The sequence below is a fragment of the Squalius cephalus genome, assembly GCF_949319135.1.
Source record: "Squalius cephalus genome assembly, chromosome: 18".
Classification (NCBI taxonomy): domain Eukaryota; kingdom Metazoa; phylum Chordata; class Actinopteri; order Cypriniformes; family Leuciscidae; genus Squalius; species Squalius cephalus.
This window is the reverse complement of record NC_137139.1, coordinates 6,624,008-6,651,650: the sequence shown is the minus strand read 5'-3', so window position 1 is coordinate 6,651,650 and position 27,643 is coordinate 6,624,008. Positions and strand designations below refer to the sequence as shown.

At 37.9% G+C, this 27,643-nt stretch overlaps 1 protein-coding gene and 1 long non-coding RNA gene across 2 annotated transcripts in view; one reads left to right on the top strand and one right to left on the bottom strand.

Moving 5' to 3' along the window:
- The window catches only part of LOC307145408, a 1,105,317-nt gene extending 1,088,595 nt beyond the window's left edge, over positions 1 to 16,722 (bottom strand). Inside the window, exon 1 of the long non-coding RNA XR_013818951.1 lies at positions 15,835 to 16,722. This is a non-coding gene — a long non-coding RNA (uncharacterized lncRNA). The remainder of the gene's footprint in view (positions 1 to 15,834) is intronic.
- Positions 16,723 to 21,408: 4,686 nt separating this feature from the next.
- LOC307146230 (pancreatic secretory granule membrane major glycoprotein GP2-like) lies at positions 21,409 to 22,368 on the top strand. Its single transcript, XM_079850109.1, has 3 exons — positions 21,409 to 21,648; positions 21,939 to 22,101; positions 22,267 to 22,368. The coding sequence occupies exons 1-3, from the start codon at positions 21,452 to 21,454 to the stop codon at positions 22,345 to 22,347; spliced, it is 441 nt and encodes a 146-aa protein (XP_079706235.1). The 5' UTR covers positions 21,409 to 21,451; the 3' UTR covers positions 22,348 to 22,368.
- Positions 22,369 to 27,643: the final 5,275 nt, after the last annotated feature.

Below are 27,643 nucleotides of genomic sequence, written 5' to 3'. Positions count from 1 at the left end.
TAATGTTTATTATGGCTTGGAGCTTATGAAACCCCAAATTTAAAATTAGAATATTGTCTAACTGATGTCTTTTCAGTTAAAAAGAAACACAACAATGATTCTTAAAATCGGGCGCAGACAGAGATTATGTGCTACACCACTAAGATATATTGGGAATAATACGCGCGCGCTGGTAGGCCTATTCAGTGTTTCGTTTTAAATTTGATGTGGTAGAACGGATTAGTCGTGTGTTAATTTACCGAACTTACCCCACACACTCTGTCTATATAGTTTGCTGCTGCTCGTCGGACGGCTTAAATCCGAACCAAGTCCAAATAATGGATGCTTTCACTTTCAGCCGTGTTTACTTAAGATGACGACGAATATGATGCGTTGCAGCCGGGTCGGTGTACCTCGCGGCCGCGGGTAGATTGCGTCATCGAGCCAGCTCCCAACCCAACTCGGAGAATAGATTAACGGCGATATTTTTTTTAATCGCCTGATAAGATTCTTTTTATCGCCACTAATATATATATATATATATATATATATATATATATATATATATATATATTAGTGGTGGGCATAGATTAATTTTTTTAATCTAGATTAATCTCACTGTAATCTTGAAATTAATCTAGATTAATCAAGATTAAAATGGCTCATTTGAATTAGGCCGAAGGCATTCAGAATATGTGTGCTACCCAAATAATGACTAAAGGGCACTAAAGTAGCACGTGGAGCTATAATAGACTCTTCTTATGAGCATATAAAACAAAACAGCTCCTTGGAAAAAATGAAATGTAGCCTAATATTGTAGTAGTTATAAACAAAGGTCTATTTTTAGTTCAGATTAACATTTGAGGGCAGCAATTTTATTCATAATGTCAAAATAAAACCAACGTAATGTTACTTGAAAGCATTATAGCCTACTATTCCTGCCAAACTTCCATTGTTGCAGTTAGTGTTATTACAGTAAATCCATGGTAAATGTTGCAGATCTGTGGACACCGGATTCATGGCACAATGTTAATTCCTGGCTTCCATGCACTGTTTGATCCGTTAATAACGGAGAAATGCGAATGTTTCGCACTAGATCTCGCAGCAATGTTATTACTTCTGTGGTGAATTAAAATGCTTTCTTATGGATCTCTTAGAGCTGTGTAGTAACAGTGTCGCATGATCACGATCGGCTCGCGCTGCTTTGGTCCAAACTGATAAACAACGGTCCATCAACCACACAATAACGAGTAGCTCAGTTTCGTTCCGCTTACATTACGTTTGCCATTTGATGTCGGACAATGTTGTGGTCGTGCCAGCGTCTCTTAAGAACGCGCTTGCCACGCGCAACGCGCCTACATTTGAAATAACGAAATTTTGGTCGGCAGGAAAAATGGTCCAACGAACCGTTCGGTTTGAAAATGCGTACCGAACACCGAACCGAATTCGGCTAGGTATACATCCGCGCTAAAATATCAAGGTGAAAGTCATCATAGCTTGCGTAGTATAGACCCAGCTCCCAACCCAACTTTGAGAATAGATTAACGGCGATATTTTTTTTATCCCCCGACAAGAGTCTCACGTTAATGCAGCACGTTAACGCCGATAACGGCCCACCACTAATATATATATATATATATATATATATATATATATATATAATTGGTTCACAGTTGGAAACACAGTTGTTGTTGTTTTTTTCACAAATTGTGCGTGCAAATTGTATAATATCCAAGATAAACATTTCTAGTAATAGTGCAGTTAATTCTCATACTGTATTTTCAGAAAGTTTTGGAATATATTCTCTACCCAAATGTGTCACTATTAAAACACAATAAAAATTATTTAAAGAGAAGGTTTATATTGACCTTTTAAGATTTTGTTTACATCTATCCTTGTATATATTTTTGCTATTTTATTAAAAGGTTATACAATTACAACAATTAAAATTTTAACAATATTTCCAGTGTAATCTTTCTTTGTAAAAACTAAAGTATACATTTTATCATACGTATTTCAAAGTAAAGGATTAATTAGTTTGAATATAGCCTACATTGCAATAAACACTATAACAAAGTTGACTTTATTTTTGACAAAACATATATATATTTAACATATGAGCAGAAATTGGCAACATTATAAGCTTATTTGATGTGGCAGTATTTTACAGTAAAAGCTTTATAATCTATCCGATTTGTGTAGTCGATTTTTACTCATCTCAGTATAGCAATAGAGTTTGGTAAAAGCTGTTCATTCATTCACACACAGAAACACGATTCATATTTAAACAGTCTTTTTACGTGTACAGACACTTGCGATTAGAACAAAGCAAATATATAACTGACCTTCCTCAGCTGGATCTGTTGCTCCTCGAAATGAAACTTCCAGAACTTCTGAGGTAAATTTTCCAGGATTATTATTAAGATAGTATTATTCCTCACAGCGTCGTAAAGTACATGAGTCTGAAAGTGAACTCGCGGTGTGTGTTATCCAGCTGATGTGGGCGTTCACAGGTGTGATCGCCTCAGATAATTTGCGTTTGAATGTGCCTGTGTGACTGTTTGACTGAGTATTCGCTGAGTTACAGTTCATTTTCAGATAAGTTTCAGAATGGACTTAACTGACAGAGAGAAAGCAGAACTCGCATCATGTTTATTTTTCTTTATTTGGCGAAAAGCACAACACTTTGTTTTGATTGTGAGTATACATAAAAAAAAATACACACTTAACAGGATCGATTGATGAAAAACACAAGTATGTAAGATCAAAATCAACATTGTATTTTGAATCTCTTTTGCACTGATAAGGAAAAAAAACGAGCAGATCACGCCGGCGTGATTGCCGACCTCAGGGGGTTAAGTATATCAAGCGACGAGAATACTTTTTGTGTGAAAAACAAAACAAAAATAACGACTCTATTCAACTATTTATTTACTTCCGTGTGGGCCTCTGATGTGAGTTCACGAGAGCGCCACGACGCATGCGCGAGAACTGAGAAACCGTTCCAAAGATGAACGAAAGTCTTACGGGGTTGGAACAACATGAGGGTGAGTAATTACTGACAGAATTTTAATTTTTGGGTGAACTAACCCTTTAAAGAACTACTGTCAGGATTTACTAAAGACATGAAGTGAAAAATTAGTGATGAAAACGTATGGAGAGTTATTTTTGACGTGCCACCCTTATGACGTGCATTTATAGGAGTTTTAAAAAATGTCAGCACACCAAGGCTCCAAAAATGCAAATAATAATAATAATAATAATGGAATAATAAAGGTAATGTTTCGACAAAGAGCCCGAGGGCCCTATCTTGCACCCAGCGCAATTGACCTTGTACACCGACACATGTATCATTCCTATTTTGCACCCGCGCACAGCGGACTTTTCCCTCGACAGACGCACGTCGGTAAATTAGGGAATGAACTTGCGCTCCCGGGGGCGGTTCAGTGCAAAGAGGAGGCGTGTTCCGGCGCAAACATTCCCTGGTGCTATTTTGCAGTTTCAGAAAACTTCCGCCACTGACCAGGAAAAACCTAGTCTAAAGTCAGTGGCGTGTTGCGCATGTTATTCAGATGCTATTTTAAGGGCGCATCCTTGGCCATAATGTAGCGTGTGCACAACGCACATACACTTTGATTCTCTCATCTACACACAGACGCAGCAGTTGCCTTTTTTTTTTTTTTTGCAAATCATACATTATTACAAGGAGAAATATTCCACATGAGGGAAATCATTGTGGTGTCCATGAAGATGTGAAAAATAGGCATAAATCTAGCACATTTACCAAAATTATTATACGCCTGTTTAACCGAAGCTAATTTGGGTGTGTTTCTCCCATCCCCAATGTCACTTCTCTGTCTTTTACGGCCCTGACGAGAACGTCGGTCTCCTCAGCTGTGAACCGCTCCTGGCGTACGCCTGGCAAATCCGCCGTTATAATAGCAATCCGCCATGGAACAAGCGCGCCTGCTCTTAAAGGGAATGTGAGATGACACTCTGATTGGTTTATTTCACGTTACGCCCAAACCACACCTATGAATAATGAAGCTACTTCAGACCAACCCATTTTAGATTATAAAAGTTCTAGTTCTTGATACTTGCGCTTCAGGTCGTTCAGGTCGTTAAAATAGGGCCCTATGTGCTCAAAACATTAACCATAATTAGTGTGTGTCCATTTTTCTTTTATTTATTTATTTTTTTTTTTTTTTTTGGAGCCTTGGTGTGCAACTTTTTTTTTCCAGATTTCTATTATTTCTTGTGTCGTGCACTTTTAAACGCAAAATGTATGTGACAAGTATTTAAAATGACCATGTCTTAAGCCTTTTTGCGCTTGACATGGCTGCAATAGTTACAATTAGGAGGAGGCAATACAGAGAACAGAGCGTGCATGGTAAAAGGGAGAGAACCTTTCCACTCTTGTTAATTTATTCGGAATGCCAGAGGAAGACGTTATTTGAAGGGTTTTATTCTAGCTTCTTGCATTCTTTTTATCAAAGTAAGTTTCATAAAAAAGTAACATTTCGAATAAATAGCGGAGAAAATCGCATTAATGTCAAAGACAACAATGTGCATAAGCAACTTTTTTATTGCTTGGTATTCTTTTTTGCCCGTGTTTTACTCCTGAGATTCTGTACTCACAAGAATGTACTAATTATATATAGCCTATTAATATATTAACAATGTAGAGACTACAGTATATAAACTGATTAAACTATAAACTAATTGCTTGTTAATTATTTGTTAGTACTTTATAATGTTATTACTGTATACACCTGATTCAACTCATCAGCTCATTAGAAGAAACTCCAGAATATGTAATGGGTGTGTCAGACAGAGGAGACACAAACAATGTGCAGTGTTGGGGTCCACCAGGACCAGGGTTGAGAAACACTGCTATATGTTTTCCTAATGGTCAGGTGTCCCAATACTTTTGACCATTTATTGTAAGCTATCCATTTGTGGTGTGAAATACTTGTATTTGGTATACATGCATTCTGGTTTAGAGATAACAGGTCACTAGGTAATGCTACATTATTAAATCTGAGCATTTGACAACAGTTTCATCAGGTTTTTTCATTGCAAAAATGTTGAATGACGATTGTTTCATATGTTTACAGAGATAGTTTCAAAAGATTTTGTTTGCAGTTTCAGTTGTTCTGTTTTTTTCAGTAGTCAAAATATTGAGTTCATCATGTCTTTTTATTTTATTAATGTGTAATAAATGCTTTTTTTTTTTTTTTTTTTTTTTTTTTTTTTTGCCAACTGACACCAAAATGCAATATTGTGAAAGGTATCCTGGGTATAGTAATTTATAATAAAAGGCAATAAGCACATACATTAACATTTGTATGGAGGAGGGGATAGGAGGGGGAGTTGATCCATGCATTGTTCTGTCTTGTTTTACCTTAGCTACTTAGCTACTATGATATTCTGTTTTTTCATCTCTTTTCATTTAGTTTGTGATACCTTAAACTGCACTGGAAATGAGGTTTGCCGTTTTAGAGATGGCTATGGCTGTGGTTGCTTGGAAGGACAAAGACCTAATCCTGAAATCTTTGGTAAGTTTGCTGAAGCAGATGTACTGCACTGCAAATAAATTGGATCAACACAAATGGCAATACGGACTAATACAAGAGATAATTCACTGAATCCTCTTTCTGTTCAGATGCCACAGAGTTCTGTGCCAGCAGCACTGGCACCATGTCTCTTTCCCGCTGCCAACTCTTTGAATCTGATTTTTCTCCTGAGATCCTGCACCTAAATGATCCCAAATGCACAGGGACTGTTAAAGATGGCAGGGTTCTGTTTCATTTTGACAATAAAGACCACATCTGTGGTACCACTCTATCGGTAATGCTTGGTTGATTATCCGTTCCTCACCAGTGATACTGATGATGCATTTTAATCTATACATCTGTGACGATTAGTAAACTGACTTGAGATTGATATTTGTTAATGTCCTCACAGAGCAATGGCACTCACTTCATCTACCAAAACTCCATTCATTCTAACTTGCCGATGGGTGTTATTACAAGACTGAGATGGATGAATATTACATTTTCTTGTGTGTACCCTCTGATCCAGACTCTCTCTATGCCCAAGGACATTCAAGTTGAACAAAGGTAGGAACGAAATACATAAGATTTGTAATTTGTGTGAGATTGGAGATGTCCCATATATTTGAATCATTTGGTTGCCTTCATCATTCTCTGGTTAATTAGATCATAATAACTCTGCAGTAGGGTTGGGAATTCTTTATTTATTTATTTCAAAGGACAGCTTTATTTCAAGTGTCAAAGCAACAAAAAAAAAAAAAACAATACAGGGATTGTATCGTTTTTTTTTTGTTTGTTTCTTTGTTTGCACTCTTACACTGTGTCTACACGGGGGAAACTGTTGTCGTGTCATGCTGGAACAGTCTAAGGCTGTCTACAGTGGAGGTCAGTGTGAACGTTCCAAATCCATTAGTCCTGTTTTCAAAAGGAGCACAAGTATCAGAAATATAATGAGGCATCAGTATACTGTTGGACATCAGTTTACAGGAGAGGAAAAAATCAGAAACTGCTCTCTTTCCCCAAAGGGGTGTGACGATATCTTGCAATATTAAAAATTAGACTAAATTTCTCGTCAAGGAGAAAAGCTGTCATGCTATATCAGTATGACGGAGTTGAGTTTGTGGCAAAAACAACTTTTACAGTGCTTGCATTATGTTGTTCTGTCTCCTACTCAGAAAGTAGAACTAAAGTGGGAATCAATTTCAAGATAGGGCTAACAAGATTCCTCGATTAAATTGTGCTCGATTTACAAAACAAAATCCTCGATTGCAATTTACCCATGTCGTTTAAACAGGAAAATAACAGAAGTGGCTAGGGGTGTAACGATCGTTGTAAGGGGTGTAAAATCGTGGTACGATATATCTTGTTGCAAAAATGTTACGATGTGTATCGTAGAGTTATGGCGATTTTTTTACGATATGATGTCTGTTTTATCCTATTGGTTGAGCTACCGCACCTGTGTAACACGTGCATTCACTGCCTTCACAATCACAGAAATCGCTTGAACTGGGCAGTAGCAGGGCAAAATGAGTTAAACTGAAATAAAAATAGAGGATGCCCCGTCCACTTATAAGTCTGGCAGCATTTTGTTTTTCCAGTCACTCGACAGGAGGACAGTAAAAAACAAACAGACAGAACACAAACTGTGTGTAAATACTGTAAACAAACATTGTTATACACAACACCAAACACTACAAATATGATGTGTCATTTAAAACGGCACCACAATGACAAACTCCTGCAACTGGGTGTGAAAAAGACAGTGAAAGAAGGCCAAACATCTATACAATGTAGTTTCGCTTCAATGTGGTCTCAGTCAAGTGCAAAAGCTCAAGAAATAACCAGGTGTATCTTGAGTTTTTAATCGCAAAAGACAAGAGACCATTCTCTGTTGTCGACAATGTTGGATTTCGCTTTTTCACACACTAGTACAAACATAGCCGAAGTTTTAAAAGCGGCCATAGGCTTGAAAGATCTGCTCATAGCATTGCTGTCGTTACAGACAACGCATGCAACATGTAGGTGGCAGTGAGAGAAGATGGGTTGTCACCTTTTAAGTGTTTTTCGCACACATTGAATCTTGCTTCGCAAGCAGGATTGCATGTTCCCCGCATTAGTCGCTTGCTTGGTCACTTGAGAAAAATCGTGGCTTTCTTTCACCGCAGTGCAACAGCAACAGCTGTGCTTGCGGCAAAGCAAAAAATGCTTGATATCGCATCACATAAGTTTATCATGGATGTTGTTAGACGATGAAACAGCTCAATGGAAATGCTGGAATGCTATATCAAGCAACAAGCGGCTATAACGGCAGCCCTCTTGAGCACAGAGGTGCGCAACACCCGTCAACTCGATAGCGCAGACACCAGTCATGCCGAAGAAATAGTAAACCAGCTTAAACCGCGACCACTGTCCTGTCTGATGAAAAGAGCACCACCATGTCACATGATTGAACAGAGCATGACACTGGACGAGAAAGACTCTACAACTATAGCTAACATGAAGACTGCCATCCTGCAAAACCTCTCAAGCAGATACACAAAGGAACAGGATTATCTGCTTGAGAGTACTCCTTGGACCCCAGATTTCGATCGTTGCCCCACTTACTCCTTGAACATCGTGAAGAGGTTTTCCACCGGTTGAAGAACAAATGTAACCAGTTACCGCAGGTATGTCTGCATTACGTCAAGTCACAGTTTATGCATTCAGGTATGGACAATATGGGCATTTTACCAGGAGCATACTAAAAAAAATGTAATGATGATTTGTGTGATCAGTTTTATATTGCTCATTTGCATGCCACGTTAATTATATTATATAGCCGTGTGGGTTAGTTAATCTTGTTGTAGTGGCCACCCTGATTCTAGATTTTGAGCAGGTTCATTTTAATTACAGTAACAGTTTTCCAGGATCTCCTTTCCAAAAGGTTAGGAGGAAATAAAAATGGTAGTTCGTTTTATAATTTGCATTCGTTGTTCTAATAAGCTTTGGAAGTAAGATAGCTACACTCTGAGAACTCTAAGAAGCTATAATCAAAGAAATTGGTGACACTAAAAGTTTCACAAAATGGATCTAACTCAAACTCTCTCACACACCCCTCTCCCATGTCTAATTAACTTCTTCCAAAGGGCCTTTTGTCTCAGAGAGACAAGTAAGACCATTCCCCACAAAAAAGTCACCACCTCTACTGCCTCCTCTGCACTCACTTTGCTTCTTTTAAAGTTATTGTTCTATTCACTCTACAATACACTAAACGGTGTGCTGTAGTACAACAGAAAAATCATAATCCTAACTTTTATCTCCATGCCGAAATCGTAGTTGGCCAATACAGTGATCCATCTTCACTGAATCATTAAAATATTGGTGCCCGGGGGGTGCTAGTGAGCATACAATGGACTAAGACTTGTGGAACTTAGCTCCTGTGCAGCTTCTTTTAAATGATTATTTTATAGTGCATTTTCGGCGAATTTATTGTGGACATTGTTTTCTAATACCCGTGAGCCCCCCCCCATGTGATCATTAATGTGTAATTACTTCTACCAACTAATCAAGTATTCTCGTAAGCGTAGAATCTGCCATTTAGAATACATATGAGTGAGTCGGCCGAATGGCGGCAGCCATGTTGTGCATCCATCTTGAAAATACATTAGCCAAAGAGGGACATACCTGGAAATTCAAGCTTCGCCTTTCGCGTTTTGACACTCAGTGGCACCGTGACGAATGCGAGGGGGAGATTACTCGCGACTGCCGGCAGATTTGAAATAATACAGCCACCGTAGGAGTTAAAGGGATAGTTCACCCAAAAATAAAAATGCTGTCATCATTTACTCACCCTCATGTTGTTTCAAACCTGTATGATTTCCTTTCTTCTGTTGAACACAAAAGAAGATATTTTAAAGAAGGTTGGTAATTAAACAGTTGTTGGTCCCCATTGACTTCCATAGTATATATTTTTTTCCTACTATGGAAGTCAATGGGGTCCATCAGTCGTTTGGTTACCGACTTTCTTCAAAATATCTTCTTTTGTGTTCAGCAGAAGAAAGAAAGTCATACAGGTTTGAAACAACATGAGGGAGAGTAAATGAGGACAGCATTTTCATTTTTGGGTGAACTATCCCTTTAAAACGCCCTCGGAATGGCAGGGGCTAGAAAGTAATATTCAGTTGGTACTCATAAACAATTTCACCGCTAGATGGGAGAAAATCCTACACAGTGTAGCTTTAAAACAGATCTGTGTGAGAATCTCTTACAAGGGAGACAACAAGGAATTTTTGGACCTGGAGAAAGCAATGGAAGTCTATGTGAAGTCCACGATATACTGTATGTATATGTATTTTTATTTTATTTTTTTTGCCTTTCTCTTCTTGGGAAGCTGAGAGTGCAGAGATGTCATTTATCTCGGTTCAATAGTTATAAGAGACATTGGGACTTTTGTGTTTAACTAAACGGCAAGGCTCCATTATGGACAATTGCCGTTCTTATTGATGTATGTATATAACATTCATAATGTTCCACTGGTGTTCCACTGGTGTTATAATTTATATATATATATATATATATACACATATACACCCCCCCCCCCCCCCCCCCCCTTTCTTTTTATTATTTATTTATTTTGTAAGTCATTTATTTGTTTTTATAAATATTCCCCTCTGATCCCATGGGGCGCCATATCATTGTGATGGGGAGATGGATATGGACTTGCCGTTATTCTAATGAACATTTACGCCCCAAACTGGGACGATAATACTTTCTACTGAATTTCCAATATAAATACTCACCACCTCATATTAGGGCGGATATAAACTGTGTACTCTCTCCAAAACTAGACCACAGTTTATCTAGATTGTGCCCTGAATCCAAGTCATCCCAAACAGTTAACCTTTTTCTTTAGACATATGGTTTGACTGATATTTGGCGGTTCAGAAATCCTACCTCTAGAGGTTATTTGTTCTTTTCTCCAGTTCATTCTCACGAATCGATTATTTTTTTAATGATGATAAACTTCTTTATATGGTCGCTGACTGTAAATACCAATCCATAGTCATTTCGGACCATGCCCCCTTGGAAATGAAGCTAAGCATTCCAGGCGTAGATCCTGGATACCGCCCATGGAGGTTCAACCACCTCCTCTTTTCAGATGAAACTTTTATGAATTTTATTAAATCAGAGATTGATCTCTTTCTGTCTCACAATAAGACCCCGGGGATGTCTTTTTAAACAATTTGGGAAACATTGAAAGCATATCTGATGGGGTAGATCATTTCGTATGGTTCAATGCAGAGGAAAGCCACCGCCGATGTCTTAGGCAGCTGTAGGATGAAATTTTGAAATTAGATATTAGACACAGCCACTCACCATCTGATGATATACTTAAACATCGTCTGATGCTTAAGACAGAGTTTGACCTCCTCTCGACATGTCTTGCAGAAAGCCTTATACTAAAATCTAGGCATATTTCGTATGAATATGGAGGGAGGGCTGGGAAAATTTTAGCACCTGTTGCGTCAGAAGACTGCTAATCAGCATATCTTGGAGATTGGTGATGAACAAGGTCAAATCATATGGAGAAAAAGTTTATACTGTACACTGCCCTTTACACTTCAGAACCACCTGATGATAATTCTGCCCTAGACACATTTTTTCATAGTTTGGATATTCCCAAATTGGACCCAGATTTGGCATCCGACCTAGAGAAAGACATTTCGGTAGAAGAGATCATAGACACAGTTAGAAGTATGCAATGTGGTAAGTCACCAGGGCCCAGATGGCTTCCCATCTGAGTTCCTTGAAAAAAATTCAGACACACTTGCCCCTCTGCTCCTCACTGTATTCAAATAATCTTTGTCCTCTAATTCTCTACCCCCAACTATGCGTGAAGCAACTATTTCTCTTATTTTGGAGAAAGAGTCCCTCTCAGTGCAACTCCTATTGTCCCATTTCCCTCCTAAAGGAGTGGGACTATCTCTTCTGCACTCTAGGAAGATTTGGTTTTGGCCCCAATTTCATTTCATGGGTTAAAATCCTCTATTCCTCCCAATGGCAGCATTTCGCACCAATAATCGATCTGCCTTATTTAGTTTACAAAGAGGTACCAGACAAGGCTGCCCGCTGTCTCCACTTTTATTTTCCATTGCATTCGAGCCACTGGCTTTAGCCATACAGCAAGATACTTTTATTAAAGGAATTCATAGAGGGGATATGGAGTGTAAAATCTCGCTCTATGCAGATGACATATTGACCTTGTTCAAAAAAATATTGGTGCCCGGGATGTGGACACTGTAGTGTACACCATGAGTTTTTCAAAGCTTAGCTTAAAGGTGTGCTAAAAATTAATAGTGCTCATAAATAGCTGTTGAGTATTCTCACTTGAATCAGAGTAGAGGCTTGAACCCGAAACTGTAATATTGGAAGGTTGATATGTCACGTCCACTAGCACCACTGGGAGAGAATGAGTTGTAATACGGGCTCTGTCACTTTCCTTTTTTGCTAGTAAAGTCGTCTCTGAATGAGGATTATTGCTTTAACAATGGATAATTCCTCAGATGGTTGCCTGTTTGAACACTTCATTTTGTTAATAATGTTTCTCATTAGTTATAACTTCAAACTGTCAGAACTAACACACCTCCCTCCACTAGCGCCTAAGTCAGGGTTCACCAATCTCGGTCCTGGAGGGCCGCTGTCCTGCAGAGTTTAGCTCCAACCAGCTCCAACACACCTGTTTGAAAGATTCTAGTATGCCTAGTGAGACCTTGATTAGCTGGTTCAGGTGTGTTTAATTGGGGTTGGAGCTAAACTCTGCAGGACAGCGGCCCTCCAGGACCAAGATTGGTGAACCCTGGCCTAAGTCATGTCATCAGCAGTGTGGAATTATAACAAGGTCTCAAGAAAATGAAACAGAACTCATTTCAGTATGTGTGCACACTTTTAGAAACGGTTTCTGAGCACACACACATAAACGCGGGCACATAAAGCCGCTGCTCACACCGCGTGTGAGTACGGAACTGAGTTATTTTTGGCGCCTTATTGGGCTCAAACGGTCCAGCATTGATTTCGTTAAACAATTTTACAGATGAAAACGAGACAATAACTAAATAAAAAACAGTTTTAAAAGAAAACTAGACGAAAATGCTTGGTAGGGACGATTTGGGAAGAGATCCTGTCAGAACTGATGTTGCTGTGTTTGTGGTGTATGCACAGATTTGAACTGTAACGTGCTGATCTACCCCGCAGGACAAACTAGCCTGTTGGCAGGCGCTTGCTGCATGTCTCCTAAAATGTTTTTTTTTTTAAATAATTTAAACGTCTGGGAGAAAGAGAAGAGCAGACATTTGGATAGATCTGAATAAGAGTGACGACGCAAATGAGAGCTCTATTCGGTACGGTTTTCTGTTTGCACACACCCGAAGCATGCAGCCATGCACATAGAAAGCTTTACAGCATGCGAGTACTGAATTGAGCACTCTTTCGCGTCCGAATGGACAAATACACACAACATTATATCTAAATGTCCGCTTTGGAGAGTATCCTCGTAAACACGGTTATGTTTTTACAGAATGTAAACAGTTGTGATAATATCGGATGTGATCAGTGCAATTGTATCAGGCTATCCGCACATCCGGCCTTAAAGTGACAGTGCGTAATAAACCTCAAGCCGTATGTGCCCTTAAAGGGGTCATGATCTGGATTATTTTATTATTTTATAATGTTTCCTGGGGTGCCCTTATAATGTTAGTTTGATTTTTACATAAAAAATTATCATAGTTTAGAAATAAAAGGCATTTTTCCAAGCCTGATTTTAGCCTCTGTATTGAACACTCTGTTTGAAGGAGCTTGTCTGCTGTGAGTCTTCAGTGTAAACACTCACTGCTGTGATTGGCTTACACGTTTGCATATGAAATAGCTAGTATTACATGTGGAACTCTCTCGAAAACTTTAACTACGTTTTTACTATTACAGCTATCAAGATTAACGAACCGTGAAAAGTATTGATCATATATTTAGATCTATTCCATCACATGAAAGGTTGCAGTGATTAGCATTGAGCTGATGACAGTCAGTTGGAGATCTAATCATTGCAACGCAATTTCTGCACTCTCACGAATGCTTTCACCAAATAACAATGCAAACACCATGTAAATGCAGTAAGAGCTTCGTCGTGCAGTGTAACAGCATCATTTCATAACGAGTTTTGGCAAGTGTCTAGGATAAACTCACACTGTGTAATTGACAGCTTGGGCGATTGGAATTTTTGTCCTACCAAGAGAAACGACGTGAAGTTGAACATTTAGTCACTGGCTTGATTTACTGATGCATAAACTGTATTGAGAGATAATCTGTCTGATCTTGAATAATTATACTATAATATTTATATTATAATTATCAGAAATCACTGATCACAAATCAGGCATTAGAATAAACATGATTACTTACATGTTTTTGGCATTGCTGGCAGATCCATATCATAAAAGTCTGTTTGTAAAGCCTGCGCCAAAATTGACCAAATCCTAATCCACAGTGAAATGCACCGAATACAATCAAATAATGCACTGCTGAGACATTCACATTGTTGAAAAAAACAACCCCCACTATCCTAGCATTAGGATCGTCTGGAAGGTAATGGTATTGATACTGTGTCGATCTTTTCTCATTCTCATGTCACTATTCACTAAAGGGCCAGTGGGCGGCGCTAAACACACGGTGATGTAGACGTAGGCGTTGATATTCTTCAGCAAAGGCGGTCTTTCACTGCCCTGTGACGTCATATGTCTCCACTTTTGATGTATGCAAATTGCCATAAAGAATGCAAATATCATTCATTGAAAAGACGTCTGTGTTCTATTTTAGGAGAAAAGGTTTTATTTAATTTTAAGATATATATTTGTTTTGTCACAGCAGTTAAATCTGTCTGTACTGAATGTTCAAACTTTAAAATCCATTCATATTAACAGGTTAAAAGTTTTCTCTGCGAGTATGTAATGGGTTTGGAAATTCTAGAGAAATTCTAAATGAATGCGTTACAATTTAACTTAACCCATTTGATTTTAGATTTACAGTAGATTAGATGTACTGTAGATTTAGTCGACTATCTTATTATATTTCGTAGACTAAAACAAGACTAAAACTAAAACAATGCAGATGACTAAAATATGACTAAAACAAAATCAAAATTTGCTGTCAAAAGTAACACTGGAACGGTCAAATATACACCCACATAGCAACATTGTGACGTCCCAGAATCCCAATTTTAGAAAGTTCTCCTCTGATATAAAGTCTCTTTTTACTTCCTTTAAGAAAATGTCAATCCTTTGAACACAAAGGCTTCTGTTGTAAGGAACCTTAAATTTTGTTGATTGATGACAAAATCCCCCCACACGAATTGACCATGCATGCTGCTGAGGTTTATATTATTTGTGACCAATTAATATTCACAACCGCAGGAAATGCCATGCATGCTGCTGCTGATAATAATAATCTCAAACATACAATCTGAATTTGCCATGTATGCTGCTGCTAATATTTTTTTGCAAACAATGCAATCTGAATATATATGAATGCTGCTGCACAAGAAATTAGAATTCCTGTAAGCCCTGTTGAATAAGCGAAAACGTAAGCGAATGGCTACACTGTTAAAAAAAATTACCGTTAAAAAACAGTAAAGAACTGGCAGCACGGTTGCCAGCAAGTTACTGTTAAATTAACAGTGTTTTACTGTTGTTGAAATTTACAGTTGACTACAGTTTATAAAAAAAACAGTAATTTACTGGCAGCACGGTTGCCAGCAAGTTACTGTTAAATTAACAGTGTTTTACTGTTGTTGAAATTTACAGTTGACTACAGTTTATAAAAAAAAAACCAGTAATTTACTGGCAGCACAGTTGCCGGCAAGTTACTGTTAAATTAACGGTGTCTTACTGTTGGTGAAATTTACAGTTGGCTGCTGTTTTTGCAAATACAGCATAAAGCTGTTTCTACATTTTACAGTAATATTCTGAGAAAAGCATTGGCAGTTAGTGGATGCTTATTTGCTCTTCTTCATAGTGAAATTAGTGTAAACTACAACACAAACTACAACACATATATACTACATGGTATTGTGTAATCTATTGAATAATGGACAGCTAGCAAAAAGGATAACTTTTCCCCCTGTGTTTTTATAGATTATTTTCTAAACCTTGTGATTTAATAAATTTCCCTGTAGCAGTGCTATAAAATTCCCGTGCTATATAATACCATGTTTTAATACAGTGAATAAATTAAAAAGTGAAATAGTGAATAAAAAATATAACAGAAGAAAAGCAGCTTTAAAGCTACACTGTGTAATTTTTTTGTTGATTCTTAGCAAAAAACACTTAGTTCTTTCAAAAATATATGTGCTGCTCATTAATGTATATTTACTTCTTTCAAGTAATAAAGTATTCTCGTAAGTTTATAATCTGCCATTGAAAGCACATACGGGTGAGGGGTTCGAATGCCGGTCGCCATGTTGCCCCTCCATCTTGAAACTACATTAGCCAAAGAGGGACATACCTGTAAATTCAAGCTTCGCCTTTCGCGCTTTACACTCAGTGACACAGAGACGAATGCGAGGGTGAGATTACTCGCGACTGCCGGCAGATTTGAAAGATTGCTGATGGAGGATCACGCCTATTCTCAAGGACATGTAGCAGAGTCACCAAGGAAGCGAAAGAGAGAATTAAAACGTCAACGCGACAGGCAAATCAGCAAGACCAACGTCAATACTGGAGTAACTTTTCCCAGATGGAAAGAGCTCATGAGGAGCAAAGATTTTAAAACGGACGCCGAAGTTGCCTGCTTTCTTCTCGACAGGTAATCCAGCCTATTTGTGTAAATTCAAAGTTGTATAGTTGCTTGTCTAACCATAGCATGGTTGTGCATAACGCCAGAACGACCTCTAGTATAACTTGCGTTACTTTTCCTCACGTCAATTGTGAAAAAGTATTGTTTACCTTGTAACATAAATCTGTGTTGCGACGGATCACAGGTGATAGTTTTAAAGGCGCAATTGGACGAAGTCGAACTGGAAGCCATGTTAATCTTGGAATAATACGGCCACCGTAGGAGTTAAAACGCCCTCGAAATTGAAAGGAACAGAAACTAATATTCACTGGGTAGTCATATACAATTTCACCGCTAGATGGGGGAAAATATCACACAGTGTAGCTTTAAGTATTGTTTCAAAACATGTCTCTTGTTTATTAAAATTGTAAAATTGTTTTGGGAAAAAAAAGCATAAAGGACATGTAAACTCTTGTCGCGTCAACAGCGTGGTACTCCAGTGCAGACACTGTGTAATGAGTTTACTACCAGCAACGCTTTTTCACTGTACCTCAAAGCAACTAGATTGATTGCTTTCTTCTGCTGCTTTCACTTTAAAAGGATTATTTCACTTCAGAATTAAAATTTCTTTTAATTGATCCAAGATGTTGAAGAAATTAATTTTTTTGAGGAAAACATTTTTCTCCATATAGAGACTTCAGTGACAACCAACGGATTGAAGGTCCAAATTGCAGTGTCAGTGCAGCTTCAAAGGCTCTATAGTACACGATCCCAGCCGAGGAATAAGGGTCTTATTTAGCCAAACGATCTGTCATTTTCCAAAAATAAATAAAAATGTATATTCTTTTTAACCACAAATGCAAGTCCTGAACCAGTTGGGATGCGCCACGCATTACGGGATCACGTTGGAAAGGTCAATCGCGACATAGGCGAAAGTACCGATCCAGTGTTTACAAAGCGAACATGCAAAGACTAAGTCAAATGCACTTTACAAAAAAAAAAAAAAGGGTAAAACAACATGTCGGACCGCAGTACTTCTTCCTACGTCACGCGTGACCTTCTCAACGTGATTATGTAATGCGCATCGCAGAGCTACTGCAAGATGAGCGTTTGTGGTTAAATAGTATATAAATGTTTATTTATTTTTTAGAAAATGGCTTGATAAGACCCTTATTCCTCAGCTGGGATCGTTTAAAGACTTTGAAGCTGCATTGAAACTGCAATTTGGACTTTCAAACTGTTGGACCCCATTGAAGTCACTATGTGGGGAAAAATCCTGGAATGTTTTCCTCAAAAACCTTCATTTCTTTTTGACTGAGGAAAGAAAGACATAAACATCTTGGATGACATGGGGGTGAGTAAATTATTAGGAAATTTTAATTCTGAAGTGAACTAATCCTTTAATAATATTCACTCCAATACTGAACTTAAATGTGTTGTTGCTGTTAATAATATGCTCAATGTTACAGTATTTGCTATTCGTGCTGCTGCTGTTAATGACATACTACGATCTGACTTTGCTAAGCATAGCCTACTCCCTTACGGAACGAAAATATATTTCCATATTTTTATGATCAATATATTTGAATCAGTATTGATCAGTATTATATGGTGTAAATATACTGAAAAATATATTAAATAATATATTGCGTTAATACAATGTGTTATATATTACAATATATTGAATAATACATAAGGAATTGCCGCCTTTCATATATTGAAAAAATTTATTTACAATATATTTACACTGTAAAATGTAATTAGTTGTGTGTACTTAGAAAGCGTGGAAAAAGATTGCCTTAAATTTCTCAAGGATGTTTTACTCGTAAGTTTCTAATATTAAAACACACACACAAAAAAAGAGTGTCAGTGTCATGACAATGACATGCATTAATTTGTATTTATTAAACAGAAACTTAACTGGAAAAAAACTCTTCAGCACAATGGTGTCCCACAAAACTCAGACAACAGAAACCCTTTAAATCCCAAAAGAATGCTAAAAACTAACAGATCTCTCAAGATCTCAGCAGAGGAGGGTTAAACAACAAACACAGCATTACCAGCTTCACTTATTACTAACAGTTTGACTAGATTTCTGTCATACAGCGACAGAATCAACAGAGGTTTAGATGTTGATGATTTATTGAAAATAATATAATTGTTCAACACACATAATGCCCCTGCTTCTCATTATATACCCGTGCTGCGAGGCAGAGCAGCTGATGCAATTATCGCATGCCAATGTGCTTTGGCTCGTTTTAGTTACACTCGAAGTAGATTGGCTATTCCTATTCATCGGTCATCTGACGTAACGTTGAAAATACAACAAAATAGGTGATGGCACACATGCAGCATGTGGAGTTAGCTTGCTAGCAGCAGTAGCAGCACATGGATATGTTAACTAATAAATATTACATTGACCACATACACCATATTTGAGATGTATTATATTAAAAATTAAGGAACTGGGACTGACAGTACACAGATAAAGTGTACTTTGTAAGTTATACATGTTTCATTTAGAGTAATGAGTTATGAAGAAAATGTTAAGTGATAGGCTATATGTTTTACTGAAATGTTTAGAGAACTGTAAAAATATTATGATGCTGTGAGATGACAAAAGAAAATCCAAGAAAACAGATATTAATTATGCTTTTGGCTTTGTGTTTTCAAAGCCGGGGGGACTTTACCTCCCTCTATTTTTGGAATCTTCCTTTTTCATTTCGTCTTCTGGTCCTGAGTTTGATTATTTCAACGGTGGCAATTCTTGGATTGAGCATTATCCTTGGTCTCTTGCACTGGGGCAGAAGGACTGGTGAGCCAACCCAAAGGAACAAGACAGAATCAGAGAATACTTCAAGAATACGTCAATGGTTTCATCGACAGAGTGGTAGGACAAATAGTTTCTTTGATTGAGTCATTAATATGGCTGGATCAATTCTGTTTGTGGACCGCTGGATTAGGACACTCATCACCTTTGGAACTAAAATGTTGTCAACATTTCATCTTCCGGAATAAACTTTAAAATGCAAGCCTTACATATGTGGATCACTTGGGTTTAAACTGGTGACAAATTGAACTGAGTCTTGACATCTATACTGTATAAGAACACCCTTTTCATCTAGTTGGGTTGATTTGTAACAAACATTGCTATACCTGTTTTTATTGTTATCGTTGTTGTTTACACTTTTCGAGTGTTCCTAACAGAAAGAAACAGTCAGTGCTAAGGAAAATAAATGTGGTGTTAAAATACAAATTTAACTTGTGGTGAACCAAGCTAATTAATAGCACATAATGATATTTGATTAAGAATTACTGTAGCTTGAACCTTGACAGAGCAAATTAAATATGAATGCTCTGCAAAAAACTAGAGTGCAAACTATAGTGACTGTTAACAACAAGTTGTATGTGCCCGAAGGGTTTAACTAAACTGAATTTTATAAAGCATTGTGAGCATTAGTGAATATTATTAATGGTAAAATATTCAATATTATAATACTTTGATCTAGTGACAGTGGGCAGAGACAAATTGAATTGAATATCTTAAGAAATAATATATTTTTATTTTAAGTTTATTGTTTGTCTTTTTTTCATTCTTTATTTAAAGGTTTGACTACAAAATAAAAAAAAAAATGTTCTTACCTTTTTAAGTCTTACACTTGTCTTGTGTGTTTCTCCCCTTATGTTGCCAGTTCCTTGCTCCTAAAGCGAGTTTTGTCTTCTAAAATCTTGTCCTTTAAGCAAATATTGTAGTACTCCATGGCTGTGCCCAGAGAGGCAACAGATACTGCATCCATCAGTAGCGGCTAACGGATTGATTCTACCAGTCAAGTCTTTAACCCCCCACGCCTATTAAAAACATACAGGTTAAGGGCCCTATCTTACACACGGCGCAATGCAGCGCCAAGCGCGACGCAAGTGTTCTTTGCTAGTTTCAGTCCGACGCAGTTATCATTTTTACGTCCTGCGCCACATTGTTTAAATAGCAAATGCATTTGCGCCCATTTGTGCACCCATGGGCTGCTGGTCTGAAAACGAGGTTTGTTCTGGCGCATTGTTGGTGTGTTGCTATTTTGAGGCAAAAGAAATTGACTGCGCCATTGACCAACTGAAACCTGGTCTAAAGTCAATGGCGCAATATTTTTTTTGTTATTTAATGAGTGCGTTAGTAATGTGCGCCTATAGGAGGGTCCACAACACGCATACACTCTGCTTATTAAACACACAGGGACGCACAGCAACACACAAACATGCCGAATATTTAAAATAAAAGGATTACAATGTAAAAGATTATTACTGTGTACATAAAGATATGGTAGAAACCGGCTTGTCCCGTAGATGGTCTGCTTGCGCACTTTTACCTCGCGCATGAGCAAATCCGTTTGCACTATGGAGACGCGTTCGGTCTTTCCACTATCAAATTCCATCATGTAAATAGCGAATCCACCATGGCGCGAGCGCAACTGGCATTTAAAGGGAATGGGAGACGAGACTCTGATTGGTTTAACGCACGTAAATCCCAAAACACTCCCATTATTCATTAAGAGAATAGGGACAACGCTTTTAGACCAAGCGCCTGACGCTCCGACCATTTTTCCTGTCGTTAAACTAGCAAAAGTGAATTCGGACACGCCTTAAGTGAACTTGCACCGTGCGCTTTAGACCATGCACTTAGATCCTTAAAATAGGGCCCTAAGGATGCATGTTGTACAAAGAAACAGGAAACTGAGGCATTATTATGAGACAACTTCACAATAAAAGTCAAGAAAAAAAAGGTAATTTTTAAACAAATATTAGAAAAATATTCATGAAGCTCCATTAATGTTGCTGGTGACAGAGGGCAGTAATAAGAATATATGGTATATTCTAAATATTTTCTATTGGTAAGCAAATCAGTTGTGTACCAGAATCATTTTGTGGAATTAAATTCTTAATGCTTCCCAACCTTACTGTGCATTTGTACTATAAGTGGCTGTTGCTATTTTCTATATTTTAGTCATGACCATTGCTGTTCATTCTTTACATACATTTTTACCCCATTGTTTTATGTAACTTTTTACATTTTGCCCCACAGTGTGATAAGCATTGACCTTCCTGGCCAGGGCGCATACCATATCTACATGATTCCTTACCATGATGCACAGTTTACCCGCCCATTTCAGGGGGGTGTGGAAGTGCAGGTTAACCAGCAGATGTACGTGGCGGTTGAGGTGGAAGGAGTGGACAGAAGTCAGATTGCAACAGTTCTGGACAACTGCTGGGCCACACCAGTTAATGATAGCGAATATCATATTAGCTGGAATCTGATTATTAGAGAGTGAGTAACTGATTTGAAGTTTCCATGGTTAGCTGGCTACATTTATTGTCATCTCAAAAAGGCAAAACTGTGAAATAATAAAGTAAGTGTGGTTTTATTGAATTGGGCCCCCTGAAATCCAAAAAAAAAAAGGAAACAATGCATCACTTGTTTAAAAAATGATAGATAAATAATAAAAACCATTTCTGACCAATAAATAATTTTACTTGAAATTTTGGATTGTGTATTTACACTGAAAGTGTTATAGGCTTTATATAAGTCCTTATTCACATTTTGTCTGCCTTTTCTAGATGCCCCAACCCTGAGGATGGAACAGTGGAGGTTCTACAGAATGGCATTGACACAACAAGCCGTTTCTCCTTTAGGATGTTCACCTTCACAGGAGTTTCTGATCACATATTTTTGCACTGTAAGGTTCACCTCTGCCTGGTGCAGAATGGAAGATGTGCACAGGTAAAATATTCAATGACCAAAGTATTTTTTTAGTGATTCACCCCTTGCATTGCTTTAACAGTAACCTCCAGATAAATTACTCTATGATTATTATAATAAAGAAAACACAAAGAAAATGACACTGTAGAATGTGTTCAAGTAATTTTAAATGTCTGTCATTTTCAGTCATGCAACCCTGGACGCAGACGCAGAAGGCGCAGATCTTTGGACTTCCATCACTCTACAGCGATCACCATACGTCTTTAAGAGAGCTAGATAAACCCTGAAACGCCCCATGCTGGATGAAAGATAAATTATGTCAGAAAGATATAACTTTATCATTATAGAGGAAGTGTTATTCAAAACAGTAAACCATACATTTGTTGAGGTTGGGTTTTATGACTGCATAGTAGACTTGAAATTGTATTAAATTAAATAATTTGTTTTTCTTTTCTTTTTACAGTGTTCATGAAGTACTACTATATCACTGAATGAGTTTTTAATTTTTTTAAAACCTCAGAAAGCTGGTTTTGTTTTCGTAAACTATAATGTTATTAAATTATTAAAAATATGTTAACCCTTCATAATGTCATGCACAAAAAATGTACAAGTGAAAGAGGCCTGTCTATCGAAATGAGTTGAACAGAGTTGATTTTGAGTTCAGATGGTGGTGGTGATGGTGGTGATGGTGGTGGTGGGGGACTCGCAACAATGCAGAAGTCAGAAATTCAATCCTAAATCTTATAATCCTAAAGCTAAATCTCCTCAGCCTTGGGAGAACATCCATAAACTCTGCATGTGCTAATCATGATGCACGAGGTTCATATTGGATCATTATTGATCCGAAAACGCTATAAAAAAAAGAGTTTGTTTTTCTGCTACTGTATAGATCCCATTGTAGTCGTTTTCTGTTTGTGTGCATTCATTACAGCAAAGTAGTTTGGAGTTAATATTTTATCGCAAATTTCTTGATGAATAAAATATTTCCATCATGTTTGCTTCTGTCACGGTTCTGTATCTTCATCTTCCTCATTGTGTGTGTCCAACCACACAGTTTTGACAACTTCCCATATACAGTAAAAAAAGGCTTTACTTGAAGCCTTTATATAAAATGCATTAAAGTATTTTATTTTGAATAAACTTAGCAATAAGTCAGTTAGTCAAATTTCATCCCTGCTAGATATTCCATGGTCAACTGTAAGAGGTGTTATTGGAAAGTGGAAGCATTTAGGAACAGCAGCAACTCAGCCATGAAGCAAAAGACCACCGAAGTCACAGAGCGGGGTCACCGAGTGCTGAGGCACATGGTGCATAAGAGTAGCCAACACTCTGCTGATTCCATAGCTGAAGACTTCCAAACTTCCACTTGTATTAATATTGGCATTGGAATCAAGGTTATTTTCCTGGCATCCAACTTGCTTGATCTCCGAAGATCCGAGGATTCCATGGGGAATGCTGAGGATTGCTCTCAAATTGCTTAAAGTACATGACTGAAACAGCTGATTTGAATAGGTCACTCAGCTCCCTCAATTGATCCAAGTTGTACATGTTTTGTCCCCTATCAATCAGGACACATGGCAGTTTTAATTTAAAAGTTAAATCTTTTTGGAGTTGACATAATGAATGTATGACTGTTACAGGTCCATCTATCCATTCTCCAAACCGATGCAAGGTCACAGGGATGCTGGAGCCTATCCCAGCATCTTGGACCACAGACAAGAGACACCTAGAATGGATGGCCAGTCCATCACAGGGCTTACACACAGACACACTAACTCACACCTACGGGCAATTGAATATATTCAATTCACCTATGCTGCATATCTGTTGGATTGTGGGGGAAAATAGAGCACCCGGAGGATGGGGAGAACATGCAAACACGCAGCAAGGCCTCCCCTGTTACAGGTCAATAACTGTAAAACATTCAAAAGACAAATACACACTGAGCAAAGTAATCAACAAATATAATATTTTTTTAAGATTATAAAGGGATAAAGGGAGGCAAGGGACCCTACTTAAACACCCAAAGTAGATGGGGAGATACACCGAAAAAGGGGAACATAGATATTTTAAACAACAGACAACATGAACACTTGTTGCATTTCCCTCAATCTGTGTGTTATAAGAGTGGGGGAAGGGAACCCATGTGCCTTTTAAAACTCTCCATGCTCGCTCCATCCCCTGTCGGATTCTTTCGGTACTGCATTATAACAGACTACAGGAGCCAATGACATATTAACCATGAAATAACAATAATAACAGTATTTTCTCGTTAGTTATACCCATCACATAGTAAGGTTGTTTCTAATATCTTTTTACGTATTACGTTTCGTAGCTGGTCATCCTGCAACAAAACAGGAAAGCCAAATCAGTACATAAATCCAGCACAGATTTATCCAGTACCAGTGATTGAACCACCATTCCCAGCATCTGATAATAGACTGTGTGGGTCCATTACCCCCTTCTAAGTCAGGAAATGCTTATCTTCTTACAGTAATGTGTCAGAATAGGGTTAACCAAAGTGATCAAGGATCAAATAATACATCTCACATGTTTCAGGAAGTCTTGCTTGGTGTGATGCAAAACCATTCTAGTGACTATCATCCACAGAGTCAGGGGGCTTTGGAACGCTTCCACCAGTCATTTAAGTCTTTGCTGCGGGCTTACTGTATGAAGTTAAAATATGACTGGGAGGAGGGTTTACCCTGGTTATTGTTGACGACTCTTGTAGTTCATGACAGTTTAGGTTTTAGTCCAAATGAGCTGCGATGCACCTCAGAGTTTGCTACAATATGTTAATGGTTTCAGATGTTGCTTACTCTTGTTAATGGTTTCAGATGTTGCTTACTCTTAGCAGGTCAAATGGCTAAAGAAAATTTGTTGAACAAACAAAGGAAGATTAAGCATTTGTTTGATCGAAGCAGTTGCTGGGGCTTCTTCTGTGCTGGATGTTGCTGAGGATGTTAAAGCCCCTGAGGATTGCATTTTGCGGTCCCGTCTTAACATCCCTAAGATGCTCACCAATTTGTAAGATTTTGCACAACATTTCCCTCTTCACCAGAGAGCCGAACTGCTAACTTTAATTTCAGATTTTTCTATGTTGTTTTCAGATTCCCCTTCATAGAGAACAATTTAGATGATGGCGAGACAAAACCTATACTCCATAATTTTTACAGTGTTTTTGTTTAAAGGGGTCATGAACTGGATTGTTTTATTATTTTATAATGCTGCCTGGGGTTCCCTTATAATGTTAGTATGATTTTTACATAATTGTCATAATTTATAAATAAAAGCCATTTTTCCAAGCCTGATTTCAGCCTCAGATTTGAACGCTCTGTTTTAAGGGGCGTGTCTGCTGTGAGACTGCAGTGCAAACGCCCACTGCTGTGATTGGCTGACATGCTTGCATATGAAATAGCTAGTATTACATGAACTCTCTCGAAAACTTTTACTACGTTTTTACTATTACAGCTATCAAGATTAACAAATCGTGAAAAGTATTGTTTAAAGCATTATAATTAAATCTATTCCATCACATGAAAGGTTGCAGCATGATAAGCACTGACTGAGCAGATGACAGACAGTCTGTTGATCACGTGAATAAAGATCTTATCATTGCAACGCAATTTTTGCACTCTCACAAATGCTTACACCAAATCACAATGCAAACACGATGTGAATACACAGTAAGAGCTTCGTTGTGTAGTGTAACAGTGTCATTATTTCGTCACGAGTTTGGTAAGTGTCCAGATAAGCTCTCGCGGCTCGCGCTGTGCTGTTTGATTGACAGCTTGGGCGATTGGAAAGGGATCGTTCTTTGATCGCTTTCTGTATATAATTTAATAACAGTTTAAAAAAGATAATTATGAGAAATTATGTTAAGTTGATCGTTTAGTCACTGATGCATAAACAGTATTGAACGATTTTAAGAGAAAGATATCTGAACTTGAATAATTACACATCAGAAATCACTGATCGCAGATCAGGCATTAGAATACACATGGTTACTTACATGTTGCTGGCAGATCCGTGTCGGGAAATTGTGATTGACTGATTTAATAAAGTTTAACCATGCTGGAATCCAAAGGAAGCTTATGCAGACTGTCTTCTTCCACAACCAGGCACTGCACAATATTTAGTAAACAGCATGTTTATTGCTTGGAAGTAGCTCGATCCGGTTTAGCAATCATCATGTCGTCCTATGTTATTTAGCATGTTTGGGCGAATCGGTGGGCGGGGCTAAACAGGCCATGTTGAAGTAGGAGTTGATCTTCTTTTGTGGAGGCGGTGTTTTATCCTCTTTGACGTCATAGTTCCCCACTTTGAAAAACGAGTCGTTTGCTGAGCCTGATGTCTATAAAAGCTTTTATTGGACTAACAAGGTAGTTTTCAGTTCTGAAACTTACAGGATATTATTATAGTATGATGATCTCTTATATGTCAAAAGCTCAAAGAAAATTTGATTTCTCAGTTCATCACCCCTTTAAACAACATCTGAAATGAGATATATGGTTGAAGATAACATTGCTAAACCTTCCTTTTCAAGCTGGGCATCCGCTTGTTTACTAGTGGGAAAGAAGGATGGAACGTACCGCTTTTGTACTGACTATCAAAAGGTGAATAACGTAATGAGACCAGATTCAGGGAATAATGGCAAGTGCCTCTAACAGTTTGTGCACAGGAGATTGCCTTATTCATTACTCCTTCTGGACTCTATTGTGAGTTTTGGTCTTAGAAGTGCGCCCTCTACCTTTTAATGCTTGATGAACCAAGTAACTTCTGGTTTAAACAGATGTGCTGTCTACTTATATGATGTATTTGTATACAGTGATATGTGGGAGCAGCATCTTTTATGTATTAGAGAACTTTTTGAGTGTTTGGCTAAGGCTAGGCTTGGGGTCAACTTGGCAAAATGTGAGTTTGCCAAAGCGAGTGTGATCTTGGGGAAAGTAGTCGGGCAGGGTAACATGCATGGTCTTGGCAATCAATAATTTCTCTCCACTACTTAGTACTAAACGAGAGCTTATGCTGTTTTTGGGTATGGTGGGCTATTACAATATAAATATTAATTCTGAATCATTTGCATATTAATTTGGTTCTTATTCACTGTAATTCAATCACCCTATGAGTTATATTGATCCTAGCTCCCTTACAATTGTCTATATGTTCTGGCAAATATCAATAAAGTTCCTTGAAATTTACTTATAGCCAGTAGTATGTCTTTTGGGGGAGCATCAGAATAAGGAGTCAGCAGATATTAGGCAGGCAGTCTACTAATACTCGAATGAGAGTTAGTTGGCATGTAGTTGCGAAGTTACTTATAGTCAACAGAGTGATGCAAGGTGCAAGTCCTTCATCTGATCTGGATACGGCCCAGATCCGGCTGGCTGCAGTAAACCTCGGAATAGACAGAAAGACTAACATTATCTTAGATGTCATTCGTCTTATGATGTAATGAGTACATCGGGTGTTATAGGAAGTGTTCCTGGTTACTGCTGACCTAGTTTATGCAGCCTAACAATCATTTAACTGATTTGAATAATAAGAAATTGATAATGTTCTA

Excerpts from the sequence above, each read along its gene's own strand:
- LOC307146230 (XM_079850109.1), top strand. The coding sequence starts at position 21,452 with ATGATTCCTTACCATGATGCACAGTTTACCCGCCCATTTCAGGGGGGT. Across the intron at positions 21,649-21,938 it reads TGGAATCTGATTATTAGAGA|ATGCCCCAACCCTGAGGATG; the intron begins GTGAGTAACTGA and ends TGCCTTTTCTAG. Across the intron at positions 22,102-22,266 it reads AGAATGGAAGATGTGCACAG|TCATGCAACCCTGGACGCAG; the intron begins GTAAAATATTCA and ends TGTCATTTTCAG.